General features: G+C 42.4%; 1 protein-coding gene across 2 annotated transcripts in view; it reads right to left on the reverse strand.

Moving 5' to 3' along the window:
• LOC121436481 (eukaryotic translation initiation factor 4E transporter) overlaps nt 1-21,445 on the reverse strand; it is a 40,963-nt gene extending 19,518 nt beyond the window's left edge. The window contains exons 1-7 of one of the 2 annotated variants that reach the window (XM_041636428.1): nt 21,349-21,445; nt 20,403-20,513; nt 10,304-10,377; nt 6,768-6,895; nt 1,556-1,842; nt 963-1,164; nt 527-702 (exon numbers count right to left, since the gene is read on the reverse strand). In XM_041636428.1, coding sequence (XP_041492362.1) covers nt 527-702; nt 963-1,164; nt 1,556-1,842; nt 6,768-6,895; nt 10,304-10,377; nt 20,403-20,483 — 948 coding nt within the window. In that variant the 5' untranslated portion in view covers nt 20,484-20,513; nt 21,349-21,445. Of the gene's footprint in view, nt 1-526; nt 703-962; nt 1,165-1,555; nt 1,843-6,767; nt 6,896-10,303; nt 10,378-20,402; nt 20,514-21,149 lie in introns of both variants that reach the window. The other variant, XM_041636427.1, reaches the window with a different exon arrangement.
• Nucleotides 21,446-26,938: the final 5,493 nt, after the last annotated feature.

Genomic DNA, 26,938 nt, shown 5'->3' on the forward strand with positions numbered 1-26,938 from the left:
TTTCAAGACAGGGTTTCTCTGTGTAGCCCTGGCTGTCATAGAACTCACTTTGTAGACCAGGCTGTCCTTAAGCTCAGAGATCTGCCTGTCTCTGCCTCCTGAGTGCTGGATTAAAGGCGGATGCTACCACTGCCTGGCTCATACATGTTTATTTTTATTTTATGTGTATGTAGTATGTATATAAGGATGTTCCTGTGTATAGGTGCACACATGTTTGGGTGCATATGCACATGTGCAAGTGGAGGTTGATGTCCAGCATCTTCCTTAATTACTCCTACTTTATAAACTGAGCCAGGGTATCTCATTTGAACTCACAGCTGAGAAACACAGCTAGCTCTGTTAGTCAGCTTGTTTCAACTTCCTGTGTGCTAGGTTTACAGGAGGGCCACCACATTGCACCAACATTTACTTGGGTTCTAGAAATTTCAATCTCATTTAGTCCTCACACTTGCACAGCAAGGGTTTTATCTACTAAGATTTCTCTGTACCCCTCCATGTCTATTTGCGAATGTGCTGTTACACTCACCGAAGCCAAGCATGGCACCTTGTCAAGGTTAAAGAACTCATTAAAGTCAAATTCTCCTGGGGACTGCTCAGGTAGGACAACATCCCTTGGGACTTCCTGATCAGCAGAGGGCTCCTGGGCCAGGATGACTTCAACCTCGTCCTCTTCAGCCACCCCTCCATTACATTCCACTATGCCTGAAAATAAAACCAGGACAGAAAGCACCTATTGAAGTACACACTCCAGTCTCATTCTGTGCCTTTAGATATAAGTACACATGCAAAAGTCACACATACTGTCAAAACACTTCTTGTCTTTACAGACCCTGTCACAAAAACAAAATAAAATGGAACTGAAACACTAAAAACTTGCTATTAACTAGCACCCATAGATAGATGTGCAATTAAAGCAGTAATCACCACATATTATTTTAAAACAGTTCACAGTTCCTACTGACCTTCCTTCACAGAGGCAGTCCGTCGTCTTGTTCTTTTTCTCCCTTTGTGATCTTCCTCTAGTATCTTATCATCGAAGCCAGTCAGTTCAATGGTTTCAGACTGACTTGTGGGTCCAGCTGAAAACCATTCTGGTTCTTCCTCAGTGTACGAATCATTTCTTCTACGCTCACCAAAGACACGTTTACTATCTCCAAACTCCCTCTGAAAAATTAAAAAAATAAAACAAAACAAAACAAAAAACCAAAAAACAAGAATGAAAAACTGTAAAATGCTAGTAGAAGCATTGTAGTCAGTCTTAAAAGAATTAATATTAGAAACTGCAGTGCAGATGCTGTGATGGGAAATTGAAGGACGTTACCACTCTTGTACTGCCCCTGATTTCTCCTTGACTAGCACAGGAGTGGGCTGTGAACCCTAGTTTCTCCAAGTAACTGGCTGGGCTAGGAGGATGCAACTCAGAGCTAGGGCACCAGTCACAAATGTGTGGCCCTGGTTTTGATTCTGTACCATCATGAAAAGAAGAGTAATACAGTATAAAGAGGTGAGCATCAAATTTCAAGCACTTGAGAACTAACAGGGCCAGAGGACACACCCTGAAACGCTTGTCCTTGTAGTCCCTCTCTCTGTCTCTGTCTCTCAAGTCCCGTAGGTCCTTCTCACTGAGACGGTGGTCCTTCTCAAAAGCCCGGGCAGAGATTATCCTCCCACTGCCAATTCTTCGTCCACCAAGCAAGCGAAGTCCATCACTGTCTTTCTCCAAGGGACTTCCAGAGCGACGGGAGCTAACAGCAGCTGTCACATGGCAGCCACCTCCAAAGCTTCGTCTCTGTGGGCTGAGAACAACATCTAAGTCATCTTCTTTCACACGCTCTCGTGGATCTGAAAAGATGCCATAAAAAAAGGTAAGCAAACCAACATCTCTAGAAACCGTGTCCACAGCTGGCAGGACAGAAAATGTCAGAAAGGAGACAATTCTAAAACTGGGCTTATCAACAGATTCAGAGTAACAAGTACATAGTCATTGGATTTTTAAAACTTGGTCATTAAGGACTGAACTCAGATTGTTAGGCTTAGCAGCAAGTGTCTGTTGAGTCATCTCACTAGCCCTTTATAATTATTTTTTTACATTAAACTTAAAATTTTTAAAAAATATTTAGTCCTTTTTTCTCCTCAGAAAAAGATCTACTTCATAATGACTTTCTGTGACTTAATATGACTAAGATTTTTTAAATAATTTATTTTTTAATTCATGTGCATTCATGTTTTTTTGTGTGCACGTATGTCTGTGTGAAGAGCTGAGATCCCCTGAAACTGGAATTACAGACTGTTATAAGATGCCATGTAGGTGCTGGGAATTGAACCCAGGTCCTCTGGAAAAGCAGCTAGTACTCTTAACTGCTGAGCAATCCCTCCAGCCAAGACTAAGATGTTTGTTTGTTTGTTTATTTTGGGGCAGGGTCTCACAGTAGCTGCAGACCCAGCCCTGGAACTCACTTTGTAGACCAGGCTGGCCTTGAACTCTCTCAGAGATCAGTCTGTCTTTGCTGGGATTAAAGGCAGGTGCCACCACCACTGGCTTTTTTTTCCTGTTGATAATGACTAAGACGAAGATTTTTATGTATACAATTTTTAGCTAATCTATTGTCCATCAATAAAATGACATGTCAGTATTTGAAAAAAATAAAATGCCTAAAAAATAGTAAACAGCCAGATGGTGGTGGTGGGTGGCACATACTATGAGTTCAAGGTCAGTCTCATCTACTGAGTGTGAGTTTCAAGACAGCCAAGGCCACACAAAAAATTCTGTCTTATAAAACCAAACCAAACAAACAAACAAAAAACCCCCACACTTTACATTCAATTTGTTAGCCTGTAACCCCAGCACTTGTGAGGCTGAAGCAGGAGAATTCCTGAGTTCAAACCCAGCCTGAGTTAGAATAAGACAGAAGACACTATTTCAAAACAGATAACTTTAAACTGGATTTCACAGTCAATATTTAATTTAAATGCATCAAGAGTGAAACCTAAAGTGAAAGAGAACATCTTTGCTGTGCTTAGGTGTAGGAGCAATTGCTCCTACAATTAGGCAAAATGTTTTTTGAGGCCCAGCAACAAAGTGTCATCCATTAAGGCAGCCTGTTAAGCAAGGTTTGCTCTGAGATTAGTACTGTTCTTTGAAGACACTGTTTAGATATCCAAGACTGGGAGTAAACATTCAAACAAAGCACATTTCTCAAGGAAGACCTGAATCCACAGCATATAAAAATGCAGTAATAAATAAAAAACTAAAAAATGAATCAAGGGGCTGGAAGGGCTGTTCAATTAAGGCTGATCTCCAGAAGTCCTGAGTTCAATTCCTAGCACCCCTATAGCAACACACAACCATCTCTAACTGCAGTCCATGGGATCTGAGATACCTTTCTCTGGTATCCAAATGAATATACAGATAAAACACAAACAAGTTTTTTTTCCCCCCTTTTAAGACAGGGTTTCTCTGTGTAACAGTCCTGGCTGTCTTGGAATTTGCTCTATAAACAAGGTTGGCCACAAACTCACTGAGATCCATATGCCTGGGCCTCCCAAGTGCTGGAATTAAAGGCAGGTACCACCACCAACTGGCTTTTTTTTTTTTTTTTTTTTGAGACAGGATCTCTCTGTAGCTTTGGAGCCTATCCTGGAACTTGATCTGTAGACCAAGCTGGCCTCAACCTCACAGAAATCCATCTGTCTCTGCTTCAAAAGTGCTGGGATTAATGGGGTGCACCACCACCACCCAGGTCCTTAAATAAATCTTAAAAATAAATACTAGACCAGTGAGCCGGGTATAGTGTAGAATACCTATAATATTAACACTTGGTAGGTTAAAGTGGGGACTGCTGAGTTTAACTGAGGTTAGTCTTGGCTACACAGTGAGACCTGTCTCAAAAAACTAAATCAACAAAAAAGGATAAAGACCTGAACAGACACTTCAGCACATGGACAGCACAATCTTTAATAAGCATACAGTGTTTATTAATTACCAGTAATACAAATGTTATGGAATAGTACTATACAGTACTATATAGTATATACAATAGTACTATATAGTACTATTGTAGCCACTAGACAGCTACAATTAAGAAGGCTAACCATTCCAAGTGCTGCCAAGATGTGGAGCAAGAAGAACCTGAAACCACTGCAAATAGGAATATCAAATGTCTAACCACTTGGAAAAAAGGAGTCTGAGGGGGGCTAGGAGATGTGTCAGTGGTTAGGAGCACTTGTTGCTCTTGAAGAGGAAGGATCCAGGGTCAGTTCCCAGTACCCACATACTGGTTCATGACCATCTGTAACTCCAGTTCCAAGGAATCTGATGATGCCTTCTTCTGGCTTTCTTGGGCACTATACACATGCAAGCAAAACACTCATATATATAAAGCAAAACAAATCTAGAAAGAAATTTAAAAACAAAGTTTTCTTCTGACCTGCTTAGACACTAAGCATTGTACATGGTACACATTACATATGGTAGAAAAAACACACAAAAATAATAAATCTATTAAACTTTTTATTAAAGTTTGAAGTTTCTGGAAATATTAAATATACATAACAGCCATTATACTTCTAAGTATCCACCCAAGAGATAAAAATTCCCATGATACTTACACATAAATGATCACATCACCTTTGGTTAGAAACAACTCAAATTACTATTAACAGATAAATGGACACAATGACAGATTCATATAATTAAATACTAAAAGCATTAAAAAGAAAGCAACTATACATGCAACAATATGGATAAAGCCAGGTATGGTTCATGAGAGACTGAGGCAGAGGGATAACTCAAGCTTGAGCCCAGCCTGGGCTACAGAGTAGCCTTTGTTCTAGAATGCAACTTCATGTGAGAACATACTGTGATAATTCTAGTACAATTTTAGTAGTGTAAACTGGCCTAGTGAAGGAAGGGCAGTTCTCTTGCGGGGAGTGAGAAGGACATGAGAGCACTTATAGGTGACAAGGACACTTATTATTGATTGTGGTAATGGTTTCATACAGATATACATGTGAGAGCATCAAAGGTATATTGTATGTAAGGGTTCTTATATGTAAATGCTATTTCAAAAAGAAAAACATGTCACAAACAGAAAAACTAGAAACTGAAGTTGAGTTCAAATATGAAAAACCTGTCTCAGTCTTTATTTTTAACCAGGAACAGCTTTTCATCTTATCTGAATTATTTTTCAGACAGTGCCTCTATGTTGAAGTCACAAAGATTTGCCTGCTTCTACCTCTGGAGTGCTGGGATTAAAGACATGAATCATAGAAGCATAGGGTAAAGATTTGTTACTCGTATTGGTTTAATAAAATTCTGATTGGTCAGTAGCCAAGGAGGAAGGATAGTGCGACCAGACTAAAAGAATTCTGGAAAGAGCAAGGCAGAGAAGCAGTCGCAAGTCAGATGCAGAGGAAGGAAGATGAAAATGCCTTACTGAGAAAAAGTACCAAGCCACATGGCTAAACAGACTAGAATTATAGGTTAATTTAAGTTTAAGAGCCAGTTAACAATAAGCCTGAGCTAACAAGCCAAACAGTTTATAATTAATAGAAGCCTCTGTGTGCTTCTTTGGGACCAGGCAGAACAGAAACTTTCATCTACAAATGGCACCCAAAATGGCAGTGGTGGCACTTGCCTTTAATCCAGCACCAGGAAGCAGAGGCAGGTGGATCTTTGTGACTTTCTGCCTGATCTTTAGAGCAAATTCCAGGACAGCTAGACCTACAGAGATAAACTCCATCTCAAAAAGCCCAAATTCGTGAACCACCAGCCTTCAACAACAGTGAGAGAGGATTTCATGGAGATCAGTCTCTAATTTATTACTTAGTTGAAGATGCTTTCAAACTTCTGATCTCTTGCTTCTACTTCCTGAGTGCTGGGATTAGGGCTTGCACTACGATGTCTAATTCATTCAGTGCTAGGAATTAAACAAAGGCCGTCACGAATACAAGGTGACCATGTAAGTTATAGCCTCAACTGTCTTAGTTTCCTTTCCTGGTGCTGTGCTAAAAAGCACTGAAAAACTTAAGGGAGAAAGGTTTATTCTGGTTCGTAGTTCAAGGATATAGCTCATAATGGCAAGGAAGTCAAGGAAGCAATAATAGCTTCAAACAGCTGGTCACATTTAATACATAACCAAGAAGTAGACATGGATGAATGAATGCTAAATTCTGCTCACTTTCTCCATTTTATATAGTCCAGGATCTCAATAGAGAATGGTCACACCCACAGTTAAAATGGGTTCTCCCTATCAGTTAACCTAATGAAGACAATTCAACACAGGCATGAACAGAGGCTAACTAATTCCTGGAAGTGTCTTGGGGCTAGCCTCCTAGGCAACTCCACATATATCAAGTTGTTAATCACACCAGCAAAGACGGTGGTACTTTATAATTCAGAAGCACATAGCCTAACACGCCACTGTTATAAGAAGACTATTATAATGATTTTACTCTGCTTATTATGAAAAATACAACTCTTAAATCAATTTTCTCATGACATTTCAATAAGTAAAATTCTGGGGACTAAGAATGAAACCAGCATGCAGGGAGGTGGTGGTACACACCTTTAATCCCAGCACTCAGGAGGTAGAGGCTGGAGGATATCTCTGAGTTTGAGGCCAGCCTGGTCTACAGAGTGAGCTTCAGAACAGCCAGAGCTGTAACACAGAGAAACCCTGTCTCAGGTGAGGGGTGAAAAATGAAACCAACAGCCAGGACCATGTTCCCCAAATCACACTACTATTTATAAACATCTGCACACTTGCCTGCTATTCTGCGCACCAGGGAAGGACGGTCTGATTCTGGCTCTTTCTTCAGACTTTCCACTGGTGAGCTCCTCCCGGAAGCAGGGTAGAGAGAGGCATGCCACTTCTCTGGGTCCCAGACACCATCACTACAGGTTAAAGGATAGCATTAGTTAGTGTTTGCAGGTTAATTCTAATAGGTCCCAATTTCTAAACTCCAGGTTACAAGGAAATTTCCTTCAGAATGATTACCCTATTCAAGATGAAAACAAACAGTTATTACTTCAATAATTCCTAGCACCAACTGGTACTTGAACAGGAGTCTACACAAATGAAACTAAGTCCATAAACCATGGGCCCTATCTGCAAATACATAACTGTTTCACACCAAGATTTTCTCCAATGCTGCAGAGACAGCTCCAACTCTTTACCAAAAGTACCTGCTAGAAAGTATTCTAGAATTTTCTTAGTTTAGGTTTGTTGTTATTTTGAGAAAGAGTCTCACTATATAGCCCTAGTGGGACTGGAACTTGCTATGTAGAGCAGGCTGGCTTCAGATTTACAAAGATCCTCCTGCCCCCAACCCTGAGTGCTAGGATTAAAGCACACACCACCACACTGGGCTATAATCTCTATATGTAGTCTCTGTTTTTTTTCAAGTAGGACAGCTCTTAGTTTTTTTTTCTTAGCCCCACTATGCTCTACCTGCTTTACACCCTTAGTCATGAAAGCTGCTTGAAAGAGTGAGTCAACATCACCCACCCCTCACAACAGGGAGATATTACCTACCTTCTAGGGTCTCTGTGAAGAGTCCAACAAATGCTCACTCTCAAATGAGAAGAGAGGTGACAGAAGAAGCTCTTCCCTCTCTTACCTTTAGTATTGTCACTAGGCACAATACTCAATTTAGCATAAAAGCTAATATACTTGTTCAGGATAATTTTGTTTTATACAAAGAAAAAAGTTTTAATAATAAAATTTCAAGTATGCAAAGACTTTACATTTTAAATACAACAAGCCCATGAAAATTCCTACCCAATCAAAATGGCCACTATTCTGGTATCATTACCATCAGGAGAATGTGGTGATTCCTCTAGATTCAACAGTCCATATATAGGTTTTAAAAGTCTGTCTAGACTAAGGATGAAGTGTAGTGATAAAAACATTCAACTAACATCAGTAAGGCTTTGGGTTCCATCCCTAGCACTGGGGATGAGGGTATGTGGCACAATGAACCAAGAAAATTAAACGTGATACTTTATAAGTAAAAACACAGGCCCTTAATGACTGCAGACTCACAGTTGAGACTCACAGAGGTATAAAAGGAGTCTCTAACAACTGGCACCTCCCTACTCCCCCAAAAAGTAACAACCTAGAAAGAAGTCATTGAAGAGAACTCTTAAAAATTATGATAAGAGGGTCTGGAGAGATGGCTCAGTGGTTAAGAGCACCGACTGCTCTTCCAGAGGACCCGGGTTCAATTCCCAGCACCCACATGGCAGCTCACAACTGTCTGAAGATTCAGTAGCAGGGGATCTGACACCTTCATACCAATGCACATAAAATAAAGTTAAATAAACCGTAAAAAATATTTAAAAAAAAAATTATGATAAGAATGCTTAAGTGTAGCATTCTGGCTAGGGCAGAGACGGGGAGAGACTTGGTTTTCTTTAAGGGGCTGTCCACTGGGAGCTGAACCATGCCAGTTGAGTATATGGGCATCACAAATTGAACTTTTCTTCTTTTTTTCGGGGGGGGGGGCGCAAGTCACTCACAAGGGTTGGTGGGGGCTGACCTGGGAGGATTGGGAAATGGGTGTAATTGGGGTGTATGATGTGAAATTCCCAATTAATCAATAAAAATTTTATGTTGGAAAAAGAAATACAGAACCACACGATAGTTAAGAAATTAGTAAGACTGCCAGGCATGGTGGTGCATGCCTTTGATCCCCGCACTTGGAAGGTAGAGGTGGATCTCTGTGAGCTCAAGGCCTGGTAGACACTGAGTTCCAGGACATCCAGGACTATGTAAAAAGATCTTGTCTCAGACAAAAACCCCACAACAACAACAACAACAACAACAACAAATAACTAAGATAACCTTAAGAAATATATTCCAGAACAGACAAGGCTAAACAAAGAAATCCTGTCTTGAAAAACCATACACACATACACACAAACGCACACACATATGCATGCAAATATACATTTATATAAGTATATATTCATATGAATATAGATAAGCAAATATATTTATATAATTCATACAAGCAAATATAGTTATATAAATACATATAAATAAAATACAGGGTTACTGTACATTTTCAAACCATTTTTCTCTAGCTTCTTCAAACAAAAAAAAAAGCCCTTTACCTTTTCTTAAGGGCACAATAGGCTAATCTGAATGACTCTTTGATAAAGATCTTAGAGCCCCACTTTGGCATCCCCAAAGAACTGCCCTGGCCGAAGCATGAAAGGACTCTAGAACTAAGACTCCTCCTAGGCTTAAATATGCCCTGTGACTGTAACTGAGTCACTCTGTAGTTTAGTTTTAGTACAAGTCAGTTGTGGCCATGCTATTAACTCTTGAAATACTTCCCTCAGTCATAACCCTACCGTAACAGCAGCATTCTAACCACATAATTCTTTTTGTTTAAATAAATTTTATTTAATTTTAAAATTTATTTATATTATATTAACTTATTTATATTATTTCCGTGTGTGCATTTGTGTATGTATGTACACATGAATACAAGTGTCTACATCAGCCGGGGTGTTGGATGCCCCTGGAGCTGGAGTTTACAAGTGGTTAGGATCCTGATGTGGCTGTAAAGAATTCAACCCAGGTCCATGGAAACAACAGGAAAGATGCTTTTAATTGCTGCTGAGCCACCACTCTAGCCCCAACAAGTGTGTGTGTGTGTGTGTGTGTGTGTGTGTGTGTCTGCCTCTCTCTCTCTCTCTCTCTCACTTTTTTTACCCTGAGAAAGGGGAAAGGGTTTCTCTGTATAGCTTTGGAGCTTTGGAGCCTGTTCTGGCACTCACTCTGAAGAATAGGCTGGTCTCGAACTCAGAGATCCGCCTGCCTGACTCCCAAGTGCTAGGATAAAATGTGTGTGCCATCACCGCCCAGCACCCCAAAAATTCTTTTTTTTAAGATTTTATTTATTATGTATACAATAAAGTGTTCTTCCTCCATGTATGACTGCATGCCAGAAGAGGGCACCAGATCTCACTGTAGATGGTTGTGAGTCACCATGTGGTTGCTGGGAATTGAACTCAGGACCTCTGGAAGAGCAGTCAGTGTCCTTAACCTCTGAGCCATCTCTCCAGCCCCACCCCAACAATTCTTAATTAATTTTTGGTTTTTCGAGACAGGGTTTCTTTGTGGTTTTGGAGCCTGTCCTGGAACTAGCTCTTGTAGACCAGGCTGGTCTCGAACTCACAGAGATCCGCCTGCCTCTGCCTCCCGAGTGCTGGGATTAAAGGCGTGCACCACCACCGCCCGGCTTTAATTAATAATTCTTAACTCTAGCCCCAATGCAATTCTTAACATACCTGTCATATTTTTCAGAGAGGCATGACGGCCTCTGTTTGGAGTAGGGACGTTCTTTTATATCCAAGAGCTCCTCCTAAAGAGAGAAATCACACGAGGACTTTGAATCACATTTCTCAGGCAACATACTTCCAATTTATTTCCCTTCTGTGTGTCTTCTTTAAGAATTTCACATAATTTTTTGGGAGGGAGATGAGACAAGCTCAAGACTAGCCTTGAACTAATTCTCCAACCTCTACTCCAAGAGTGCTGGGATCACGGGTGTTGTTTCCACATGATTCTTACAATTTTGGACTTGAAATTCCAAAAAGACTAGAACCAAATCAGAAAGCTCAAACAAGATTATCAAACAGTAAAGACTGCTACAAGTGGTTTCTGAAATACGTTTCCCCATACTTCCTGTCCAACAACAAAGTAAAAACACTGAATGCTGAGAAAGGCATGGAAATGCAGCCTTAAAGGAAACACAGATAAGTCACTTTTAAAAATTATTTTATGTGAGTGTTTGCCTGCATGTTTGTGCACCACATGAGCTTGGTGCCTGCAGAGGCGAGAAGAGGGTGTCAGAATCATTAAAACTAGAGAGAGGTACAGACAGTTGTGAATTGCCTTATAGATGCTGAGAATTAAACCTGGGTCCTCTGGAAGAACAGTCAGTGCCCTTAACCACTGATCCATTTTTTCCAGTCTAAGGATAGGTTTCTCCTCTCCACATTATAATAATTTGCAAAAATGAAAAAAAAAGCAGAAAAACCACCCACGTACTTAAGAAAAAAAAACTTTCATTTATTCATGTGTACGCATGCACATACATGTTTATGTATGAGAATGTACATGTATGTATTGTACAGGAACATGCAGCATGCATCTTCAGAAACCAGAAAAGAACTTCAGATCCCTTAGAGCTAAAGTTATGGATGTTTATAAGGTACCCAAGATTGTTGCGGGTGCTGGGAAACTCTGGTCATCATGACTGCACAACAAATGCTCTTAACTGCTAAACTAGTCATTTATTACGTGTGTGTGTGTTTGTGTGTGTGTGTGGTGTACATTCATGTGTGGCCACTTGTATGTGAGTGTACATGTGTTTGCAGGTAGATATGGAGGCCAAGTACTAGAGTGCCTTCTCAATCTTCACAATATGCTTCACTTAAAAGAAAAACACACAACAAAAGGTGGGCTAGTCTGATCTACAGAGCAAATTCCAGAACAGTCAGGACTGCTAGCCACACAGAGAAAAAAACCCTGTCTAGGGGTGGTGGGAACTGAGCAGTGGTGGTGCACAGCTTTAATCCCAGCACTTGGGAGGCAGAGGCAGTTCTTCTCAGGACTTCTGGAAGAGCAGCCAGTGCTCTTAACAACTGAGCCATCTCTCCAGCCCCTCTCTTTAGTTTTTTTTAACCACTCTCAAGAGTGAGCAGCTTAAATTATGTTCCCTTACTCTGACATTGGAGTGTTCGTTTCTAAAGAATGAGGATATTCTCTTAAGATTTATTTTACTTTTATTTATGTGTACATACATGCGTGTATGGGGGCCTGAAGAGACTAGAAGAAGGCATCACATCTCCTGGAGCAGGAGTTATAGGCAGCTCTCAGTTGAGTGAAGTGGATGCTGAGAACTGAACTCTTCTGTAAGACCAACATAAACTCTTAATTCCTGAACCCTCTCTCTTTCTAGCACTAAGAATGAGCATTTTTTTAAAAAATGTTTATTTATTTATTATATATACAATATTCTGTCTGTGTATATGCCTGCAGGCCAGAAGAGAAAACCAGACCTCATTACAGGTGATTGTGAGCCATCAAGTGGTTGCTGGGATTGAACTCAGGACCTTTGGAATAGCAGGCAATGCTCTTAACCGCTGAGCCATCTCTCCACCCCATGAATGAGCATTTTTTAAAAACAACTTTTACCTAATTTCCTAAGAATTTGATTTTATAAAACATATTTTTTCTTTCTATCTTTTTGTTCCCCCCTGAAAGAAGGTTTCTTTGTGTAGCCCTGGCGGTCCTGGAACTTATTCTGTAGACAAGGCTGGCCTTAAATTCACAGAGGAACGGCTTGTCCCTGCTTTCTCTGAGTTCTGGGGTTAAAGGTACGTACAACACAGATTCAACATAATGCCCATCAAAATCCCAGCAAAATTCTTGAAAGACCTCAAAAGAACGGTATTCAACTTCATTTGGAAAAGCAAAAAACCCAGGATAGCCAAAACAATCCTAAGCAATAAAAGAACTTCTGGAGGCATCATAATCCCTGACTAAACTCTACTACAGAGCTACAGTACTGAAAACAGCCTGGTATTGGCATAAGAACAGATAGGAGGACCAACAGAACCGAATAGAATACCCGGATATCAATCCACACATTTTCGAACACCAGATCTTTGATAAAGAGGCAAAAAATATCAAATGGAAAAAAGAAAGCATATTTAACAAGTGGTGCTGGCATAACTGGATATCAACATGTAAAAGAATGAAAATAGACCCATATCTATCACCATACACAAAACTCAAGTCCAAATGGATCAAAGACCTCAACATAAAGCCAGCCACAATGAACCTTATAGAAGAGAAAGTGGGATGTACACTTGAACACATTGGCACAGGGAACCACTTCCTAAATATAACCCCAGCAGCACAGATACTAAGAGAAACAATAAATGGGACCTCCTGAAACTGAAAAGCTTCTGTAAAGCAAACGACACAGTCAACAAAACAACAGCCTACAGAATGGGAAAAGATGTTCACTAACCCCACATCAGACAGAGGTCTGATTTCCAAAATATATAAAGAACTCAAGAAATTGAACACCAAAAGATCACATAATCCAATAAAAAAAATGGAGTACCGACCTAAACAGAGAACTCTCCACAGAGGAATCTAAAATGGCTGCAATACACTTAAGGAAATGTTCAACATCATTTCAGAGAAATGAAAATCAAAACAACTCTGAGATTCCACCTTACACCTGTAAGAATGGCCAAGATCAAAAACACTGATGACAACTTATGCTGGAGAGGTTGTGGGGGAAGACTTCTGCATTGCTGGTGGGAATGCAAGCTGGTATAACTCCTTTGGATGTCAGTGTGGCGATTTCTCAGAAAATTAGGAAACAACCTTCCTCAAGACTCAGTAATACCACTTTTCGGTATATATCCAAAGGATGCTCAGTTGTGCCACAAGGACATGTTCTCAGCTATGTTCATAGCAGCTTTGTTTGTCATAGCCAGAACCTGGAAACCACCTAAACGCCCCTCGACCAAAGAATGGATAATGAAAATGTGGTACATTTACACAATGGAGTACTACACAGCAGAAAAAAATAACAACAGCTTGAATTTGGCAGGCAAATGGATGGAGCTAGAAAACATTATTTTGAGTGAGGTAACCCAGACCCAGAAAGATAATTATTACATGTACTCACTCACAGGTGGTTTTTAAACATAAAGCAAAGAAAGCCAGCCCACAAACCACAATCCCAGAGAACTTAGACTACAATGTGGACCCTAAGAGAGACTTACATAGATCTAATCGACATGGGAAGTAGAAAGTATAAAAAGACAAGATCTCCTGAGTAAATTGGGAACATGGGGACCTTTTGAGAGGATTGAAGGGTAGAGGAGAGAGACAGGGAGGGGAGCAGAGAAAAATGTAGAGCTCAATAAACACCAATTAAAAAAAAGAGTAACCATCAAAAAAAAAAAACTGATGTAATACGGTAACCAAGAAGTAACCTTCAAGTAGGGTATTAGTTTTAAAAAACACATGTAATACAGACTTCAGTTAACAACAGCAAATATCGGCTCATTAAGTACAACAAAGGTTTTATATACTAAGAAGATACTACAGAAAATGAAGCGAGGGGCATATAGGAAGCCTCTATGTATACAAATATTAACTAAAAATACATCAAAGGGTAGGGGTTGTAACTCAAAGTTTTTGCTTAGCCAGCATGTGGAAAAACTAGACAGGAATGTAAGGTGTTGTGGCTGCTGTGGATTACATTCACAGTTCCTCAGAAAAGTTAAAACAATTAACAGCAAGCAATTCCATTCCTCAATCGATACAGAAGACAAATAAAACGGTCCATCCCAAAACGTACTGTGTGTACAGATGCTCATAGTGGCAGCTCATAATAACAAAGAATAAAAGCAACTTGTGTCTATTGAGTACATTGCTGTGGAATAATCTTTTTGTACACTGTGAGGATTTAACACTTAGACTGGTTTAATAAAAAGCTGAATGGCCAATAGCTAGGCAGTATTTTTAAGGCAAAGAAGATGCTGGGAAGAAAAGGGCAGGGATGCAGGAGAAACCAGACAGATGCAGAATGAGTTGGACACACAAAATAAAATAGAGGTAAAAGTCATGTGGTAGAACGTAGATTAATAAAAATACGGGTTAATCTAAGTTATAAGAGCTAGTTAAGAAAAAGTCTAAGCTGTCAGCCGAGCTTTCATAAATAATAAGTCTCCGGGTGCTTATTTAGGAGCTGGCAGGCAGGACAGAGAAAGACTACTTACATGCAGAACACAAAACGTTATATAGTCACACAGTGAAATACTTAGCAATAAAAAGGGCAAAGTTACAATACACAGAATACAATGAAATATTAAGTAACATGGGAGAAAAGATGAATTAAGAATGAGCCTGGAAAGTATTACACTAACAGCTTGCTCTTTAACTATATACAGAGCACTTTCCTTGTCTTTGTATTTCTGTCAGTTACTCAAGAGAGACAGATGTTCTTTTTTTTTTTTTTTTTTTGGTTTTTCGAGACAGGGTTTCTCTGTGGTTTTAGAGCCTGTCCTGGAACTAGCTCTTGTAGACCAGGCTGGTCTCGAACTCAGAGATCCGCCTGCATCTACCTCCCGAGTGCTGGGATTAAAGGCGTGCACCACCACCACCCGGCTGAGATAGATGTTCTTAAAGTTACCATAACATCAAGAGTCCTTAATGTCAATTATTCCTTGAAAGGGACCCCTTTTAAAGATATTTTCAAAGGAAACTTTATTTTAGCCAAATATAAAATCCTTGGAAAGTCCTCTCAAGCATTTCAATAGAATGTAAGCACTCTTGTAGACTTTACACACTATGGGCCTAACCTCTGGACTCATCCATCCCACAGATACTAAAGGCTTTTAATACTTTCTTTTCACTTTTTGCACAGGTCACTAAAACCTGACCAGGCAAAAACAAACTACTAATTGCCCAAGAACCACACACCCAAGGAAGCTGAGTCAGTCTCCCTTAAAAAAAAAAAAAAACTTGACAGCTGAGCCATGGTGGCATACTCCTTTAATACCTGTACTTTGGAGGCTGAGGTAGAGGCAGGTGGCCTCTGAGTTCAAGGCCAGGCTGCTCTATAGAGTAAGTTCTAGAACAACCAGGGCTAAACACAGAGAAACCATCTCAAAAAACCAAAAATCAGCTGGGCAGTGTGGCACACACCTTTAATCCCAGCACTTGGGAGACAGAGGCAAGCAGATCTCTGTGAGTTCAAAGCCAGCCTGGTCTAAAAGAGGACAGGCACCAAAAACTACAAAGAAACCCTGTCTTGAAAATTAAAAAAAAAAAAAAACAAATAAAAACAAAAAACAAAACAAAACAAAAAGTAATGGGAGCTGGAGGAATGCCTTGATAAAGGGAGTCGCCCAACAAACTGAAGAACCTGAGTTTAAATCCTCAGCGCCCATCTAAAAAGCAGAGTATGGCTATACCCCAGTATGGAGAATGGAGAAAGGTGAACTCCAAAAGTTGCTGGTCATCCAGGCTTGCCAAAAAGTGAGCTTCTGATTCAGTGAGGGACTGTATCTCAGGATAATGCAGATAGCAATAGAGAAGACACTCACATCCTGACTTGACCTCTGCATATGCACACATGGGTGTCACTACCTACATACACACACAAATAGCACTGGGATAAAAGCACCTGTAGCTGGCAATCAGGCCAATGTCATTCATGAAGTGAGGTACTAAAAGGGACCCGAGAATAGTTCTTGCAGATGGTTAGGTTAGCACCACACTGAGTGAAATCACTCTAACCTAACAGGTTGACCTGACATAGACACTTTTCTAGTGAAGAATGCATACTAAACTATGAAAACACTACCAGAAAAAAAAAATCAGAAAACCTGGTTTTCTTGTTCAAGATCTTCCCCTGATTACGCCTGATCAATGTAATAAAAGCAATCCTTGCCTTTTAAGTAATCAATATTACTGATTAAAATAATATAAAACTGCAAAAAGGTAAACAAGTTGATAAATATTAGAAGGAAACCTAAAACATTAAAGTTATTTTTAGAGCAATCTGCTTCAGTGTTAGAATGGAGATGAAGGTGGGCAGCACAGCTTAGGTACAGAGGGTATCCAAAGAAGCAATTAGGCTATGCAGGCTCCCTGCTCAGCCAAATAACAGCAAAAGAAGGTTACTCACTGCCATTTAGAAAGTCATTGCCTTGATTCTAAAGCTGGTATTTATAGGATGGTCATCTTTGAGTAAGCCTGTTTATCATCTAGTTTTTAGCATTTGCTGTGTAGCAGGCACTGGACCTGCACTTTCCCATTTATTCACCATAAAAGCTCCTGCAAGATCAACTGTATTTTATCTTCACTTTCTAGAGGAAAAGAATGATATTAAGAGAACCTAAATGGCCGGGTGTGTTGGTGCATGCCTTTAATCCCCGCTCTCAGGAAGCAGTGGATATGTGTTTGAGGCCATCCTGGTCTCTGGAGGGAGTTCTAGGACAGTCAGGGCTACACAGAGAAACCCTGTCTGCCTCAAAAAACAAAAACAAATAAATAATAACAAAAAGGAGAGGAGCTAAAGCTAAGTGTAAGACTGAAGGTCACACAGGTTAAAGGTAAAGCAGTAATCTAGTCATCCACTCCATGAGCGGTGCTCAACAATCTTTACTGCCTCTTTTCTTCTCCAAAGCTTGCATGGACAGGAAGATGCATCACCCCTTTCTCAAGCTGTGTCACTAATTAGACTTGCTCCTGTCTGGTTGGACTACTGGGAACTCTCAGCCAAACTTCTTGGGTAGGTTGTCCTCAAGCCCAGCATCCTATTATAGCACACTTTCTTGAATTAAAGGTTCCTTCTACAAATTTCTATATGCAATGACTGGCTTCTTTTCTAGCTAAAGTTCCTACATTGCTGGGCAAGAAGCACACTCATGGGGTCAAAGAACCTGAGTCCCAACTTTTTAAGTTAAAATGGAAAAGGCAGGAAATAATAGTCAGAACCCAACCAACCAAGAATTTCCAGTTAGCTATATATTCTGGACAGGTGACATATTAAGATTGTTAATGATTTTTCACACCCTAACTCTGCCTTTGGCAAAACAGGCATCCTTATTTGTATGCTAGCTTAAACACAACACTGAAATGCCACCTGTTAGAGGTTAGTACTTAAGTTAGTTTGCGGAAAATATGTATAAAATTAGCAAAGATGATTTTTTTCTTTTTTTTTAAATATTTATTTATTTATTATGTATACAATATTCTGTCTGTGTGTATGCCTGCTGGCCAGAAGAGGGCACCAGACCCAATTACAAATGGTTTTGAGCCACCATGTGGTTGCTGGGAATTGAACTCAGGACCTTTGGTAGAGCAGGCAATGCTCTTAACCTCTGAGCCATCTCTCCAGCCCCGCAAAGATGATTTTTGTACAGGAAACAGATCATCTGATGCTTGACTTCTACCTGGAATTTAAATCTTATTTTTCTCTAATAAAACAAAACAAAAAAAATCTTACTTTTCTCTGAGGCTCACTTTCCTTCTTTTTTTCTTTCTTTTCTTTTTCATTTTTTTTTCCCAAGGCAGGGTCTCACCATGCTCTGGCTGTCCTGGAACTCACTATGAAGATCAGGCTGGCCTCAAACTCATAGACACCCACCAGCCTCCGCCTCTGACAGCTGTGGTTAAATATGTGTGCCACTGTATTTACAGCAAAACTTCTAGTTCTTGGGAATAAGGTTTAGCAAAACAGATCAGAAATTAAATATTAATGACTTAAAACCCTCAGAATGACAGGAACACACGATCAACCCATTCATAATATCCTACTTAACTGTCACAAAGGCTCAAACGTTGGTGGGAAGATACCATGTGACTCTAACCAGAATTCCTATACTTGGAAGGAAGCAGAGGCCACTCTGAACCTTAGGGAGCAGCTATCTATCTCAGTCACCTGAAAAACACCATTTATCAGTCTTCCACAGAAGAGACTACTTCAAAAAAGCCAAACAAGAACTAGGAAATTGGGGCTGGAGAGATGGCTCAGTGGTTAAGAGCATTGCCTGCCCTTCCAAAGGTCCTGAGTTCAATTCCCAGCAACCACATGGTGGCTCACAACCATCTGTAAAGAGGTCTGGTGCCCTCTTCCGGCCTGCAGACATTCACACAGACAGAATATTGTATACATAATAAATAAATAAATATTAAAAAAAAAAAAAAAGAACTAGGAAATTTAGAATCACATAAGCTTGTTCAAAGCCATTTCCCTTCATCTGATACACTCAGAATTCACCTGTCAACATTTTAGGCAATGAGTTTAAGTTGTGGCGTACTTCTCAAGCATGAGAGCCTTTATATTTGGAAGATAAAATCTGAAGCACAGTCCAAAAAGATTTCTGACAAATGCTAATCCCAGCACAGGGAGGCAGAGGTGCCTGGTCTACAACTGACTGATAGGAAAGCACTCAATCAAGAACTCACATTAAACACTCCCTTCCAGGCATACTTACTTAATCATTCATTTCTTCATCCATTCATTCTCTCGTCCTTTAATGCTGAAAATTACTGTCTGACACCTTACCAATCAGGGAAAAGTAAAGGCAGTACACAACCAAGGCCCAGCTTTCGTGAGTGTCCTAGAAGGCCAGGGACAATACGGCATGCTGGAGTTCAGGACACTGTTCACACTAAGGAAATATGGACATGGGCTCAAGTAGAGCATAATTCCTGTCACTGGCCGTTTCAAAACTTTCCACTAGCCAGGTGGTGGTGACACGCCTTTAATCCCAGCACTCAGGAGGCAGGGGCAGGCAGACCTCCGAGGCCTGCCTCATCTAGAGCTAGTTGAGGACATCTAGCGCTCTTACACAGAGAAACAACCCTGGGTCAAAAAAACAAAAGACTTTCCACTTTAGGAACATTTTATGTACTCTAGCCCAAGGCAGTTTAGAAAGCCAGAAATGAGCTTATAGTAAGTTCACCGCAACGTGTTAATCTGTTCAGAAACACTCAGCAGCCAAAATGACACAGATGCAATTATCTTTACTAAGTACAAAACCTTGACGTGGTTGCTGAGCTAGGGAAGATAGCATACAACCAATCTGAAACCACCTGCAGTAGTGCATACCTCTAACTTCACATTCTGAAGGCTGAAGCCAGAGAATACTACAAGCAAACCATGTCTCCAAAAACAAAAAGAGGAAGCTTAAAATCATTATGTATTCTTTTTTTTTTTGTTTTGTTTTTCGAGACAGGGTTTCTCTGTAGCTTTGGTGCCCGTCCCGGAACTAGCTCTTGTAGACCAGGCTGGCCTCGAACTCCCAGAGATCCGCCTGCCTCTGCCTCCCGAGTGCTGGGATTAAAGGCGTGCGCCACCACCGCCCGGCTCTCATTATGTATTCTTAAGTAACAAATTATGACTAAAGGCTTGTTTTTGTGAGTCCATACCCAATTTGTAACAAAAAGAAAAAAAAAAGGATTAAAAAAAAAATCCACAATTATTCCTGACCAAGTCACTCCTACAGGGACTGGACTCTCAAGGAAACGATACAAGAGACACTGATTCTGTGAAGCACACCAGAGCCGGAATCCTTACCTGGTCCTATGCCACCCAATCGCACAACTGCTACAGAACATCTGGGTGCAAACAAGAACTTATCTACAAATGTCACATAGGGTCTGAGGGAACAGCTTTCACCTGAAACCTACAGTTTAAACCCAGCAGTCACATGTCCAGACAAATGACCAAACTGACACTTTACTAAATGTATTTAGTCCCCAGTGAGTCAGAACAAGACTACCAGTTTAAACACCACCAATAAAGTTACACATTACTTCGTCATTAGTAACAGGACTTACCTTTGTATAGCGATGGGGGGATTTCTTTAGGTCAAGGAACACATCTCCATTTTCTGTTTCATCCACACTTCTCTTCTCCATGGCTTCTTGGTGTACAATTTTTTTTTGCACCTGGGAAGATAAATTTCAGCACAAAACTGTCAAAAGGAAGAGTAAATATTCGGAAGACTTAGTTGCTTATGAAACTTTTAACTTTGAGGGGGAAAAAAATCTAAATAGTTGTGTAAAGAAATCCAACCCAAAAATCATGGTATGAACCAGAACTGAATTGGAAAATGGACCACCTTAAGTATTAAGTATCCACAGCGTAAGGAAAGCAGAAGTGGAAGGGGCCCAACTCAGAGTACAACCTTTAATTATCGTTAATACAAAGAGAAACCAAAATAGTCGCTGCCACCCACGAGAACCGACCAGGCGGTGCTGGTGAAGTTTCCCGGAGTAGAGAGTAGAGGCAGGACTGGTTGGGCTGCCAATCCGGGAAGTCAGGCTGCTGGAAAGTGCCTGTCACTTTTCAATGGATGGCACCAGCTGCCCCTCATTACTCCAGTGTAAGAGGTTGGGGAACCGGCCCGAGCGCACCTCTCTCAGCCGGCCACACCTGTGGCCATGTGAGGGGCGTCCGCGGCGAGGGAAGGGCCGCCGCGGGCCTCCTCGGGGAAAATTCCGCTCCTTGAATCAACCCCCGGCCCCACACGCAAGCCCCGGGCCAGAGGCCTCCTCTGGAAGAAGGGCGGGGACGATACTCACGGAGGGAGCCGGGCCGGAGGGAGCAGGGACTAAGTCCACGGGCCGGCCGCCTACAGCCGGCGCAGGCCCGCCTGCTGCCCGCCCGCCGGCCGCCCGCGCGCCTCGCGCCTCCGCCGCCCCCTGCGCGCGCCCTGCCGCCCGCGCTCCCGGGGCAGCGCGCTGTCCACGCCCGCAGGCCGGGGCCCCGCTCTCGTCGTACCCTTGTTCGGAGCGCCCGCCGCCGGGCGGCCCCGCGCGTTGGCCCCCGCGTCCCCCCGCGCCCGCTCCAGGCCCGGCACCTCTGCCTGCGGCCTGCGCTTGCGCTCCCACCCCCCCCCCCACCCGCTAGGGCTGGCTCTCCTCAGCCGCCGTAACCGCGGCCCGGCCCTCCGGCGCAGCTCTCCGCCCCCTCCCCCTAATAACCCCCGTCGCGCACCGCGGGCCCAGGCACCGCCCTCGCAGCGCTCAGGACCTGGGGTGTCTGTGGCGGTGCCTGTCGGAAAAGCCGCATTGGGCCGCGCGCTCCGCCGCGCTGAGCTCTGCGTGGGCCGGACGGCGGGGGCACAATAGCCGGACAGGCACGGTGGCTGCGGGGAAGTGGTCACGACCGGAGCTGCGGGAGTCGGCGCCCGAGCGCTCAGGCGGCCGCTGTGGACAACTCAAGGAAGCGCGCCGCGTTCCCACGCATCGGGAAGGGCGGAGCCAGTAGCGTGCTGTCCCGGACTCGCGCCACGCCGGCGCGAGCGTGGTTCCCTGGGTGGGTCTGCTTTTTCGTCCGTTCGCCGGCGGTCACCAGGCTGGGCCACACCTGGGGCTTAGGCAGCAGGAGCCCGTTAGAAGGACTTAGCGGTGTTCTGTGTTCACTATTGGCGTGGCTAGGGTAAAGGTCTGAGGTCCCTGATTCCCCCCCCCCCCATGACCCTTACTAAGAGGATTAGCCACAAGGGCTGGTGCATTAATAAGCAAGTTTGTCGCAATTATTCTTGACCCTACATGAAGGAAATTGACAAATTAATTGAAGTATCTTCGAGTGAATAATCTGGATCTTGCCTTACCCTGCACGGGAAGGGAAGAGTTAAGTATCTGGGAGAAATTAAATGGCCGGTATCTGGCGCTTAGCCTTTGCCAAAACTCAAGTTGACGGAGGATGCAGATATGCATATAAGTAAATAACCCAAGAACTGCTGCTCTGGGAAGGCGGCTTGTGAGCCTGGTCTGCAATTGACTGCTGAGCTGTTTCTGCACGGTGGGACGCCCTTAGTTGATATTTCTTTGGCGTAGAGGGAGACTTAGTTTTTTCGTTTTTGTTTTGTTTTTCTGTAAAGAACACTGAGGTTGATGATGTTGGCCTATGCATATAATCTTAGTTTTGCGGAGTTTGGGACCAGCAGTTCAAAGCCAACGTGGGCAACATGGCATTTGAACATTTATTTTACTTGGGAAATTACCTGGCTTCCTTCTGTGAGCCATGGCAATAAAAGTAATCTTTCCTCTTTGGTGTTATTTATACAGTCTCTCTCCCAAGCTATCTTTTGTGGCAGGGTTTCACTATGTAATCCTTGCTGGCCTCCGAAGGCCTGGATTACCAGTGTGTGCCTCAAGAACTGCAGACCAGAGACAGGAACGTCTGCATTTAGGCCTGCATCTCCACTGCAGTATAGGCTGGATAGTTAGGAGTGTATTGTCTTTAGCTTGTTTTGCCAGATGGGAATAGCAGTAGTAAAGATCGCGGGGCGGGTGTGTGTTTGTGTATGTGTGTGTCAGGAAGCCTTAGCTAATTTACATAAAGATTCTTTGAAAAAGATTTTTTTTTTCAGGATAGGGTTTCTTTTTGTAACAGCCCTGACTGTCCTGTAACTCTGTAGATCAGGCAAGCCTCAAATTTAGCTGCTACCTCTTTCAAGTGCTGGGATTAAAGACGTACTCCAAACCTGACTGAAAGAAAAAAAATAAAGTCTATGCAAAGACACATTGTGGAGAATCAATAGTGGTCCCTTTTCTTTCTTGTTTCCCCTTGTTTCTCTGTGTAATGCTGGCTGTCCTGGAATTCGCTCTGTAGACCAGGAACTGAGATCCACCTGCTTCTGCCTCCTGTGCTGGGTTAAAGGCATGTGCCACCACTGCCAGGCTGAGATCTAGATTCTTAAAGCTGAGAGAAATAGGAGTAATCCTTTCGCTATGGAGTACAGAAGGCACCCACTCCCAGATGCTGAGTTAGAGACCCAGAGCTCAGGCATGCTAGGTGCCAGGACTCTACCTGAGTTGTTCAGTATTTGGAGTCAACCTTACATTCTAATAAGTGCTAGGAAAGTACTCTTTAAAACTGAGCAACATTCCTAGCCCAATAAATTATTTTCTAAAAGCTATCAAATGTCACCTAATGAAATCTTAGTGTATTTCACTACTCTAAACATCAGTCTCATCTGTCGGATACAAATCAAAGTGTGTACTTCTCTGTCTTGTAGAAGTAATTAGAAGTAACATTAAAATGAGCTGGGGCAGAACATGGTGACACAAGCCTGTAATTGCAATGTTCAGGTGACAGGAAATCTATAAGCTCAAGGATAGCATGTTCTTCATAGTGAGTTCTAGGCAGCTAGGGCTACATAATGAGACCCTGTCTCTAAAAGGCGGGAGCTGGGTAGTGGTGACACATGCCTTTAATCCCAGCACTCAGGAGGCAGAGGAAGGCATATCTCTGTGAGTCTGAGGTCAGCCTGGTCTACAAGAGCTAGTTCCAGGACAGGCACCAAAGCTACACAGAGAAATCCTGGCCCCAAAAAACTAAAAATAAATGCAGGACTTGGAGAAATGGTCCAGTAGTTAAGAGCCAGAGCCAAGGCTGGGGCTGGAGAGATGGCTCAGTGGTTAAGAGCATTGACTGCTCTTCCAGAGGTCCTGAGTTCAATTTCCAGCAACTGTATGTGGCTCACGACCACCGGTAATAAGATCTGGGGCCAACTTCTGTCTGCAGGCATACATAATAAATAAATAAATCTTTTTTAAAAAAATAAATAAGCGGGCAGTGGCGGCGCACGCCTTTAATCCCAGCACTCAGGAGGCAGAGGCAGGCGGATCTCTGTGAGTTCAAGGCCAGCCTGGTCTACAAGCACTAGTTCCAGGACAGGAACCAAAAGCTACGGAGAAACCCTGTCTCGAAAAATCCAAAAATAAAAAATAAAGCCAGTTTAATTTAAAAATAAATAAATAAATAAATAAATAAGGGCTGGAGAGGTTAAGAGCACTGGCTGCTCTTCTAAATGTCCTGAGTTCAATTCCCAGCTACCTACATGGTGGCTCACAACCATCCATGAGATCCAGTGCCATCTTCTGGCATGCAGGCAAAACATGGCATACATAAATCTTTTTTAAAGGCTGCTGTTGCCGGGTGGTGGTGGCGCACGCCTTTAATCCCAGCACTCGGGAGGCCGAGGCAGGCGGATCTCTGTGAGTTCGAGACCAGCCTGGTCTACAAGAGCTAGTTCCAGGACAGGAACCAAAAGCTACGGAGAAACCCTGTCTCGAAAATTCAAAATAAATAAATAAATAAAGGCTGCTGTTGCTGAGGATTCCTAGCACTACAGGTAACTCCAGTAACTCCAGTTCCAGGAGCGACACCTGGCCTCTGAAGACACTAGGCATGCTTGTTAGTGCACTACATACAGGTAAACCACTAGTACACATAAATTTTAAAAAACAACAACAACAAAACATAAGAATAGGACTGAGGAAATAGCTCAGAGGTAGAGTATAAACTTAACATGTGCAAGAAGATCCTCAGTTTAATCCCTAGCAACCACGAAAAAACAAAGACAACAAAAGCTCTACCCCAAAACAGGATTGAGCCCGCATTTGGCTCCCAACTTTATAAATTGGGTGGGTACCAACAGCTGTTCTGATTCATTCAGCATCACCTGATGGTGGCTTAAAGGCAGGCACTAAGACCCCTTAAAGGATCCTTTATTCACGTGCATGGGAATTGAAGGTGCTGTCAGCTGGGGCTTCTGGGGCTTTGAATGAATGCCCTTTCTAATTTTTTTGTTTGGTTGGTTTTTTTTGCTTTTCGAGAGAGGGTTTCTCTGTGTTTCTTTGGAGCCAGTCCTGGAACTAGCTCTTTTAGACCATGCTAGCCTCAAACTCGCAGAGGTCCGCCTGCTTCTGCCTCCCAAGTGCTAGGCTTAAAGGTTAGCGCCACCACCGCCCGGCTCCTTTTTAATTTTTAAAAGTTTTTATTTTCTGTATATTTTGATTGTCTTTCGTGTATGTATGGCACATGCCTGGAACTGGAATTGCAGATGGAGTCAACGTGGGTGCTGGGAGCAAACCCCAGTCCTCTGCAAGAACTGCTGAGCAGTCTCTCCCATCCCTACATGGCCTCTTATTTTACAAGAACGACTGAGCAGTCTCTCCCATCCCTACATGGCCTCTTATTTTACAAGAACGACTGAGCAGTCTCTCCCATCCCTACATGGCCTCTTATTTTACAAGAACGGCTGAGCAGTCTCTCCCATCCCTACATGGCCTCTTATTTTGCATGTGCACCACATGTACATGTGGTGCCCTCAGATGTCAGAGCAGGGTATCAGATCCCCTGTAACTGGAGCTACAGTGGTTTTGAGCAACCATGTGTGTGTTAGGAACTGAACTTGGGTCCTCTGGAGCTTTGGTGCCTGTTCTGGAACTAGTTCTTGTAGACCTGGCTAGCCTCGAACTCACAGAGATCCACCTGCCTCTGCCTTCCAAGTGCTGGGATTAATGACATGGGCCACAACCACCCAGCTAAAATTTATTTAACTTTATTTTATGTGCATTGGCATCAGATCCCCTGGAACAGAGTTACAGTTGTGAGCTGCCAGTGGGTGCCGGGGATTGAACCCTGGTCCTCTGGAAAACCAGCCAGTGCTCTTAACCATTGGGCCATCTCTCGAGCCACACGGCTCTTAATGGCCTGAGCTTCAGTTTTCAAGGCTGAAGATCTAGATATTTGCAGTGTGGTTTTTGTTTTGTTTCTTACCACACTGAAATTGACCTTGAATATGCTAGGGAGGGGCATTTTTACTTTTGTTATATCGCAATTCTGTTCCTTATACAGGACCCAAAAAACAAAACAAAACAAAACAAAAAAAAAACTACCAGTTCAAAAGGACAGGACACTTGATTCCTTTTTTTTTTTTTTTTTTTTTTTTTTAGCTTTTTGAGACAGGGTTTCTCTGTGGCTTTTAAGCCTGTCCTGGAACTAGGCTGGCCTCAAACTCACAGAGATCCAACTACCTCTGCCTCCCACGTACTGGGATTAAAAGCATGTGCTACCACTGCCTGGCTGACTTGATTTCTTTATATGAGAGAAATGTCTACTTGTTTGTGTTAAAAATTGCCAAAAGCCGGGGCTGGAGAGATGGCTCAGAGGTTAAGAGCACTGATTGTTCCTCCAGAGGTCCTGAGTTCAATTCCCAGCAACCACATGGTGGTTCACAGCCATCTATAATGAAATCTGATGCCTTCTTCTGGCCTGCTGGCATACATGGAAGAAATGTTGTATACATAATAAATAAATAAAATCTAAAAAAATTTTTAAAAAATTGCCAAAAGCCATATATGTCAGTGCTTAAGAAATTGTTATCATAGTTGTGCCTGGAACTAATTTCCTAAGGTCTCTATACTCTAGTGTGGGCCTATTCTTCACTGGGGTGCTTTTTAATAGACTGTAGAAATGTAGCCTCACCTCTCTTTGTGGTTTTCGTTTTAAGTTTTTCGGGACAGGGTTTCTTTGTGTAGTCCTGGCTGACCTGGAACTAGCTCTGGAGACCAGG

This window comes from Microtus oregoni, unplaced genomic scaffold, assembly GCF_018167655.1.
Source record: "Microtus oregoni isolate MIOR12 unplaced genomic scaffold, Mior012 000049F_ref0000343, whole genome shotgun sequence".
Lineage (NCBI taxonomy): Eukaryota > Metazoa > Chordata > Mammalia > Rodentia > Cricetidae > Microtus > Microtus oregoni.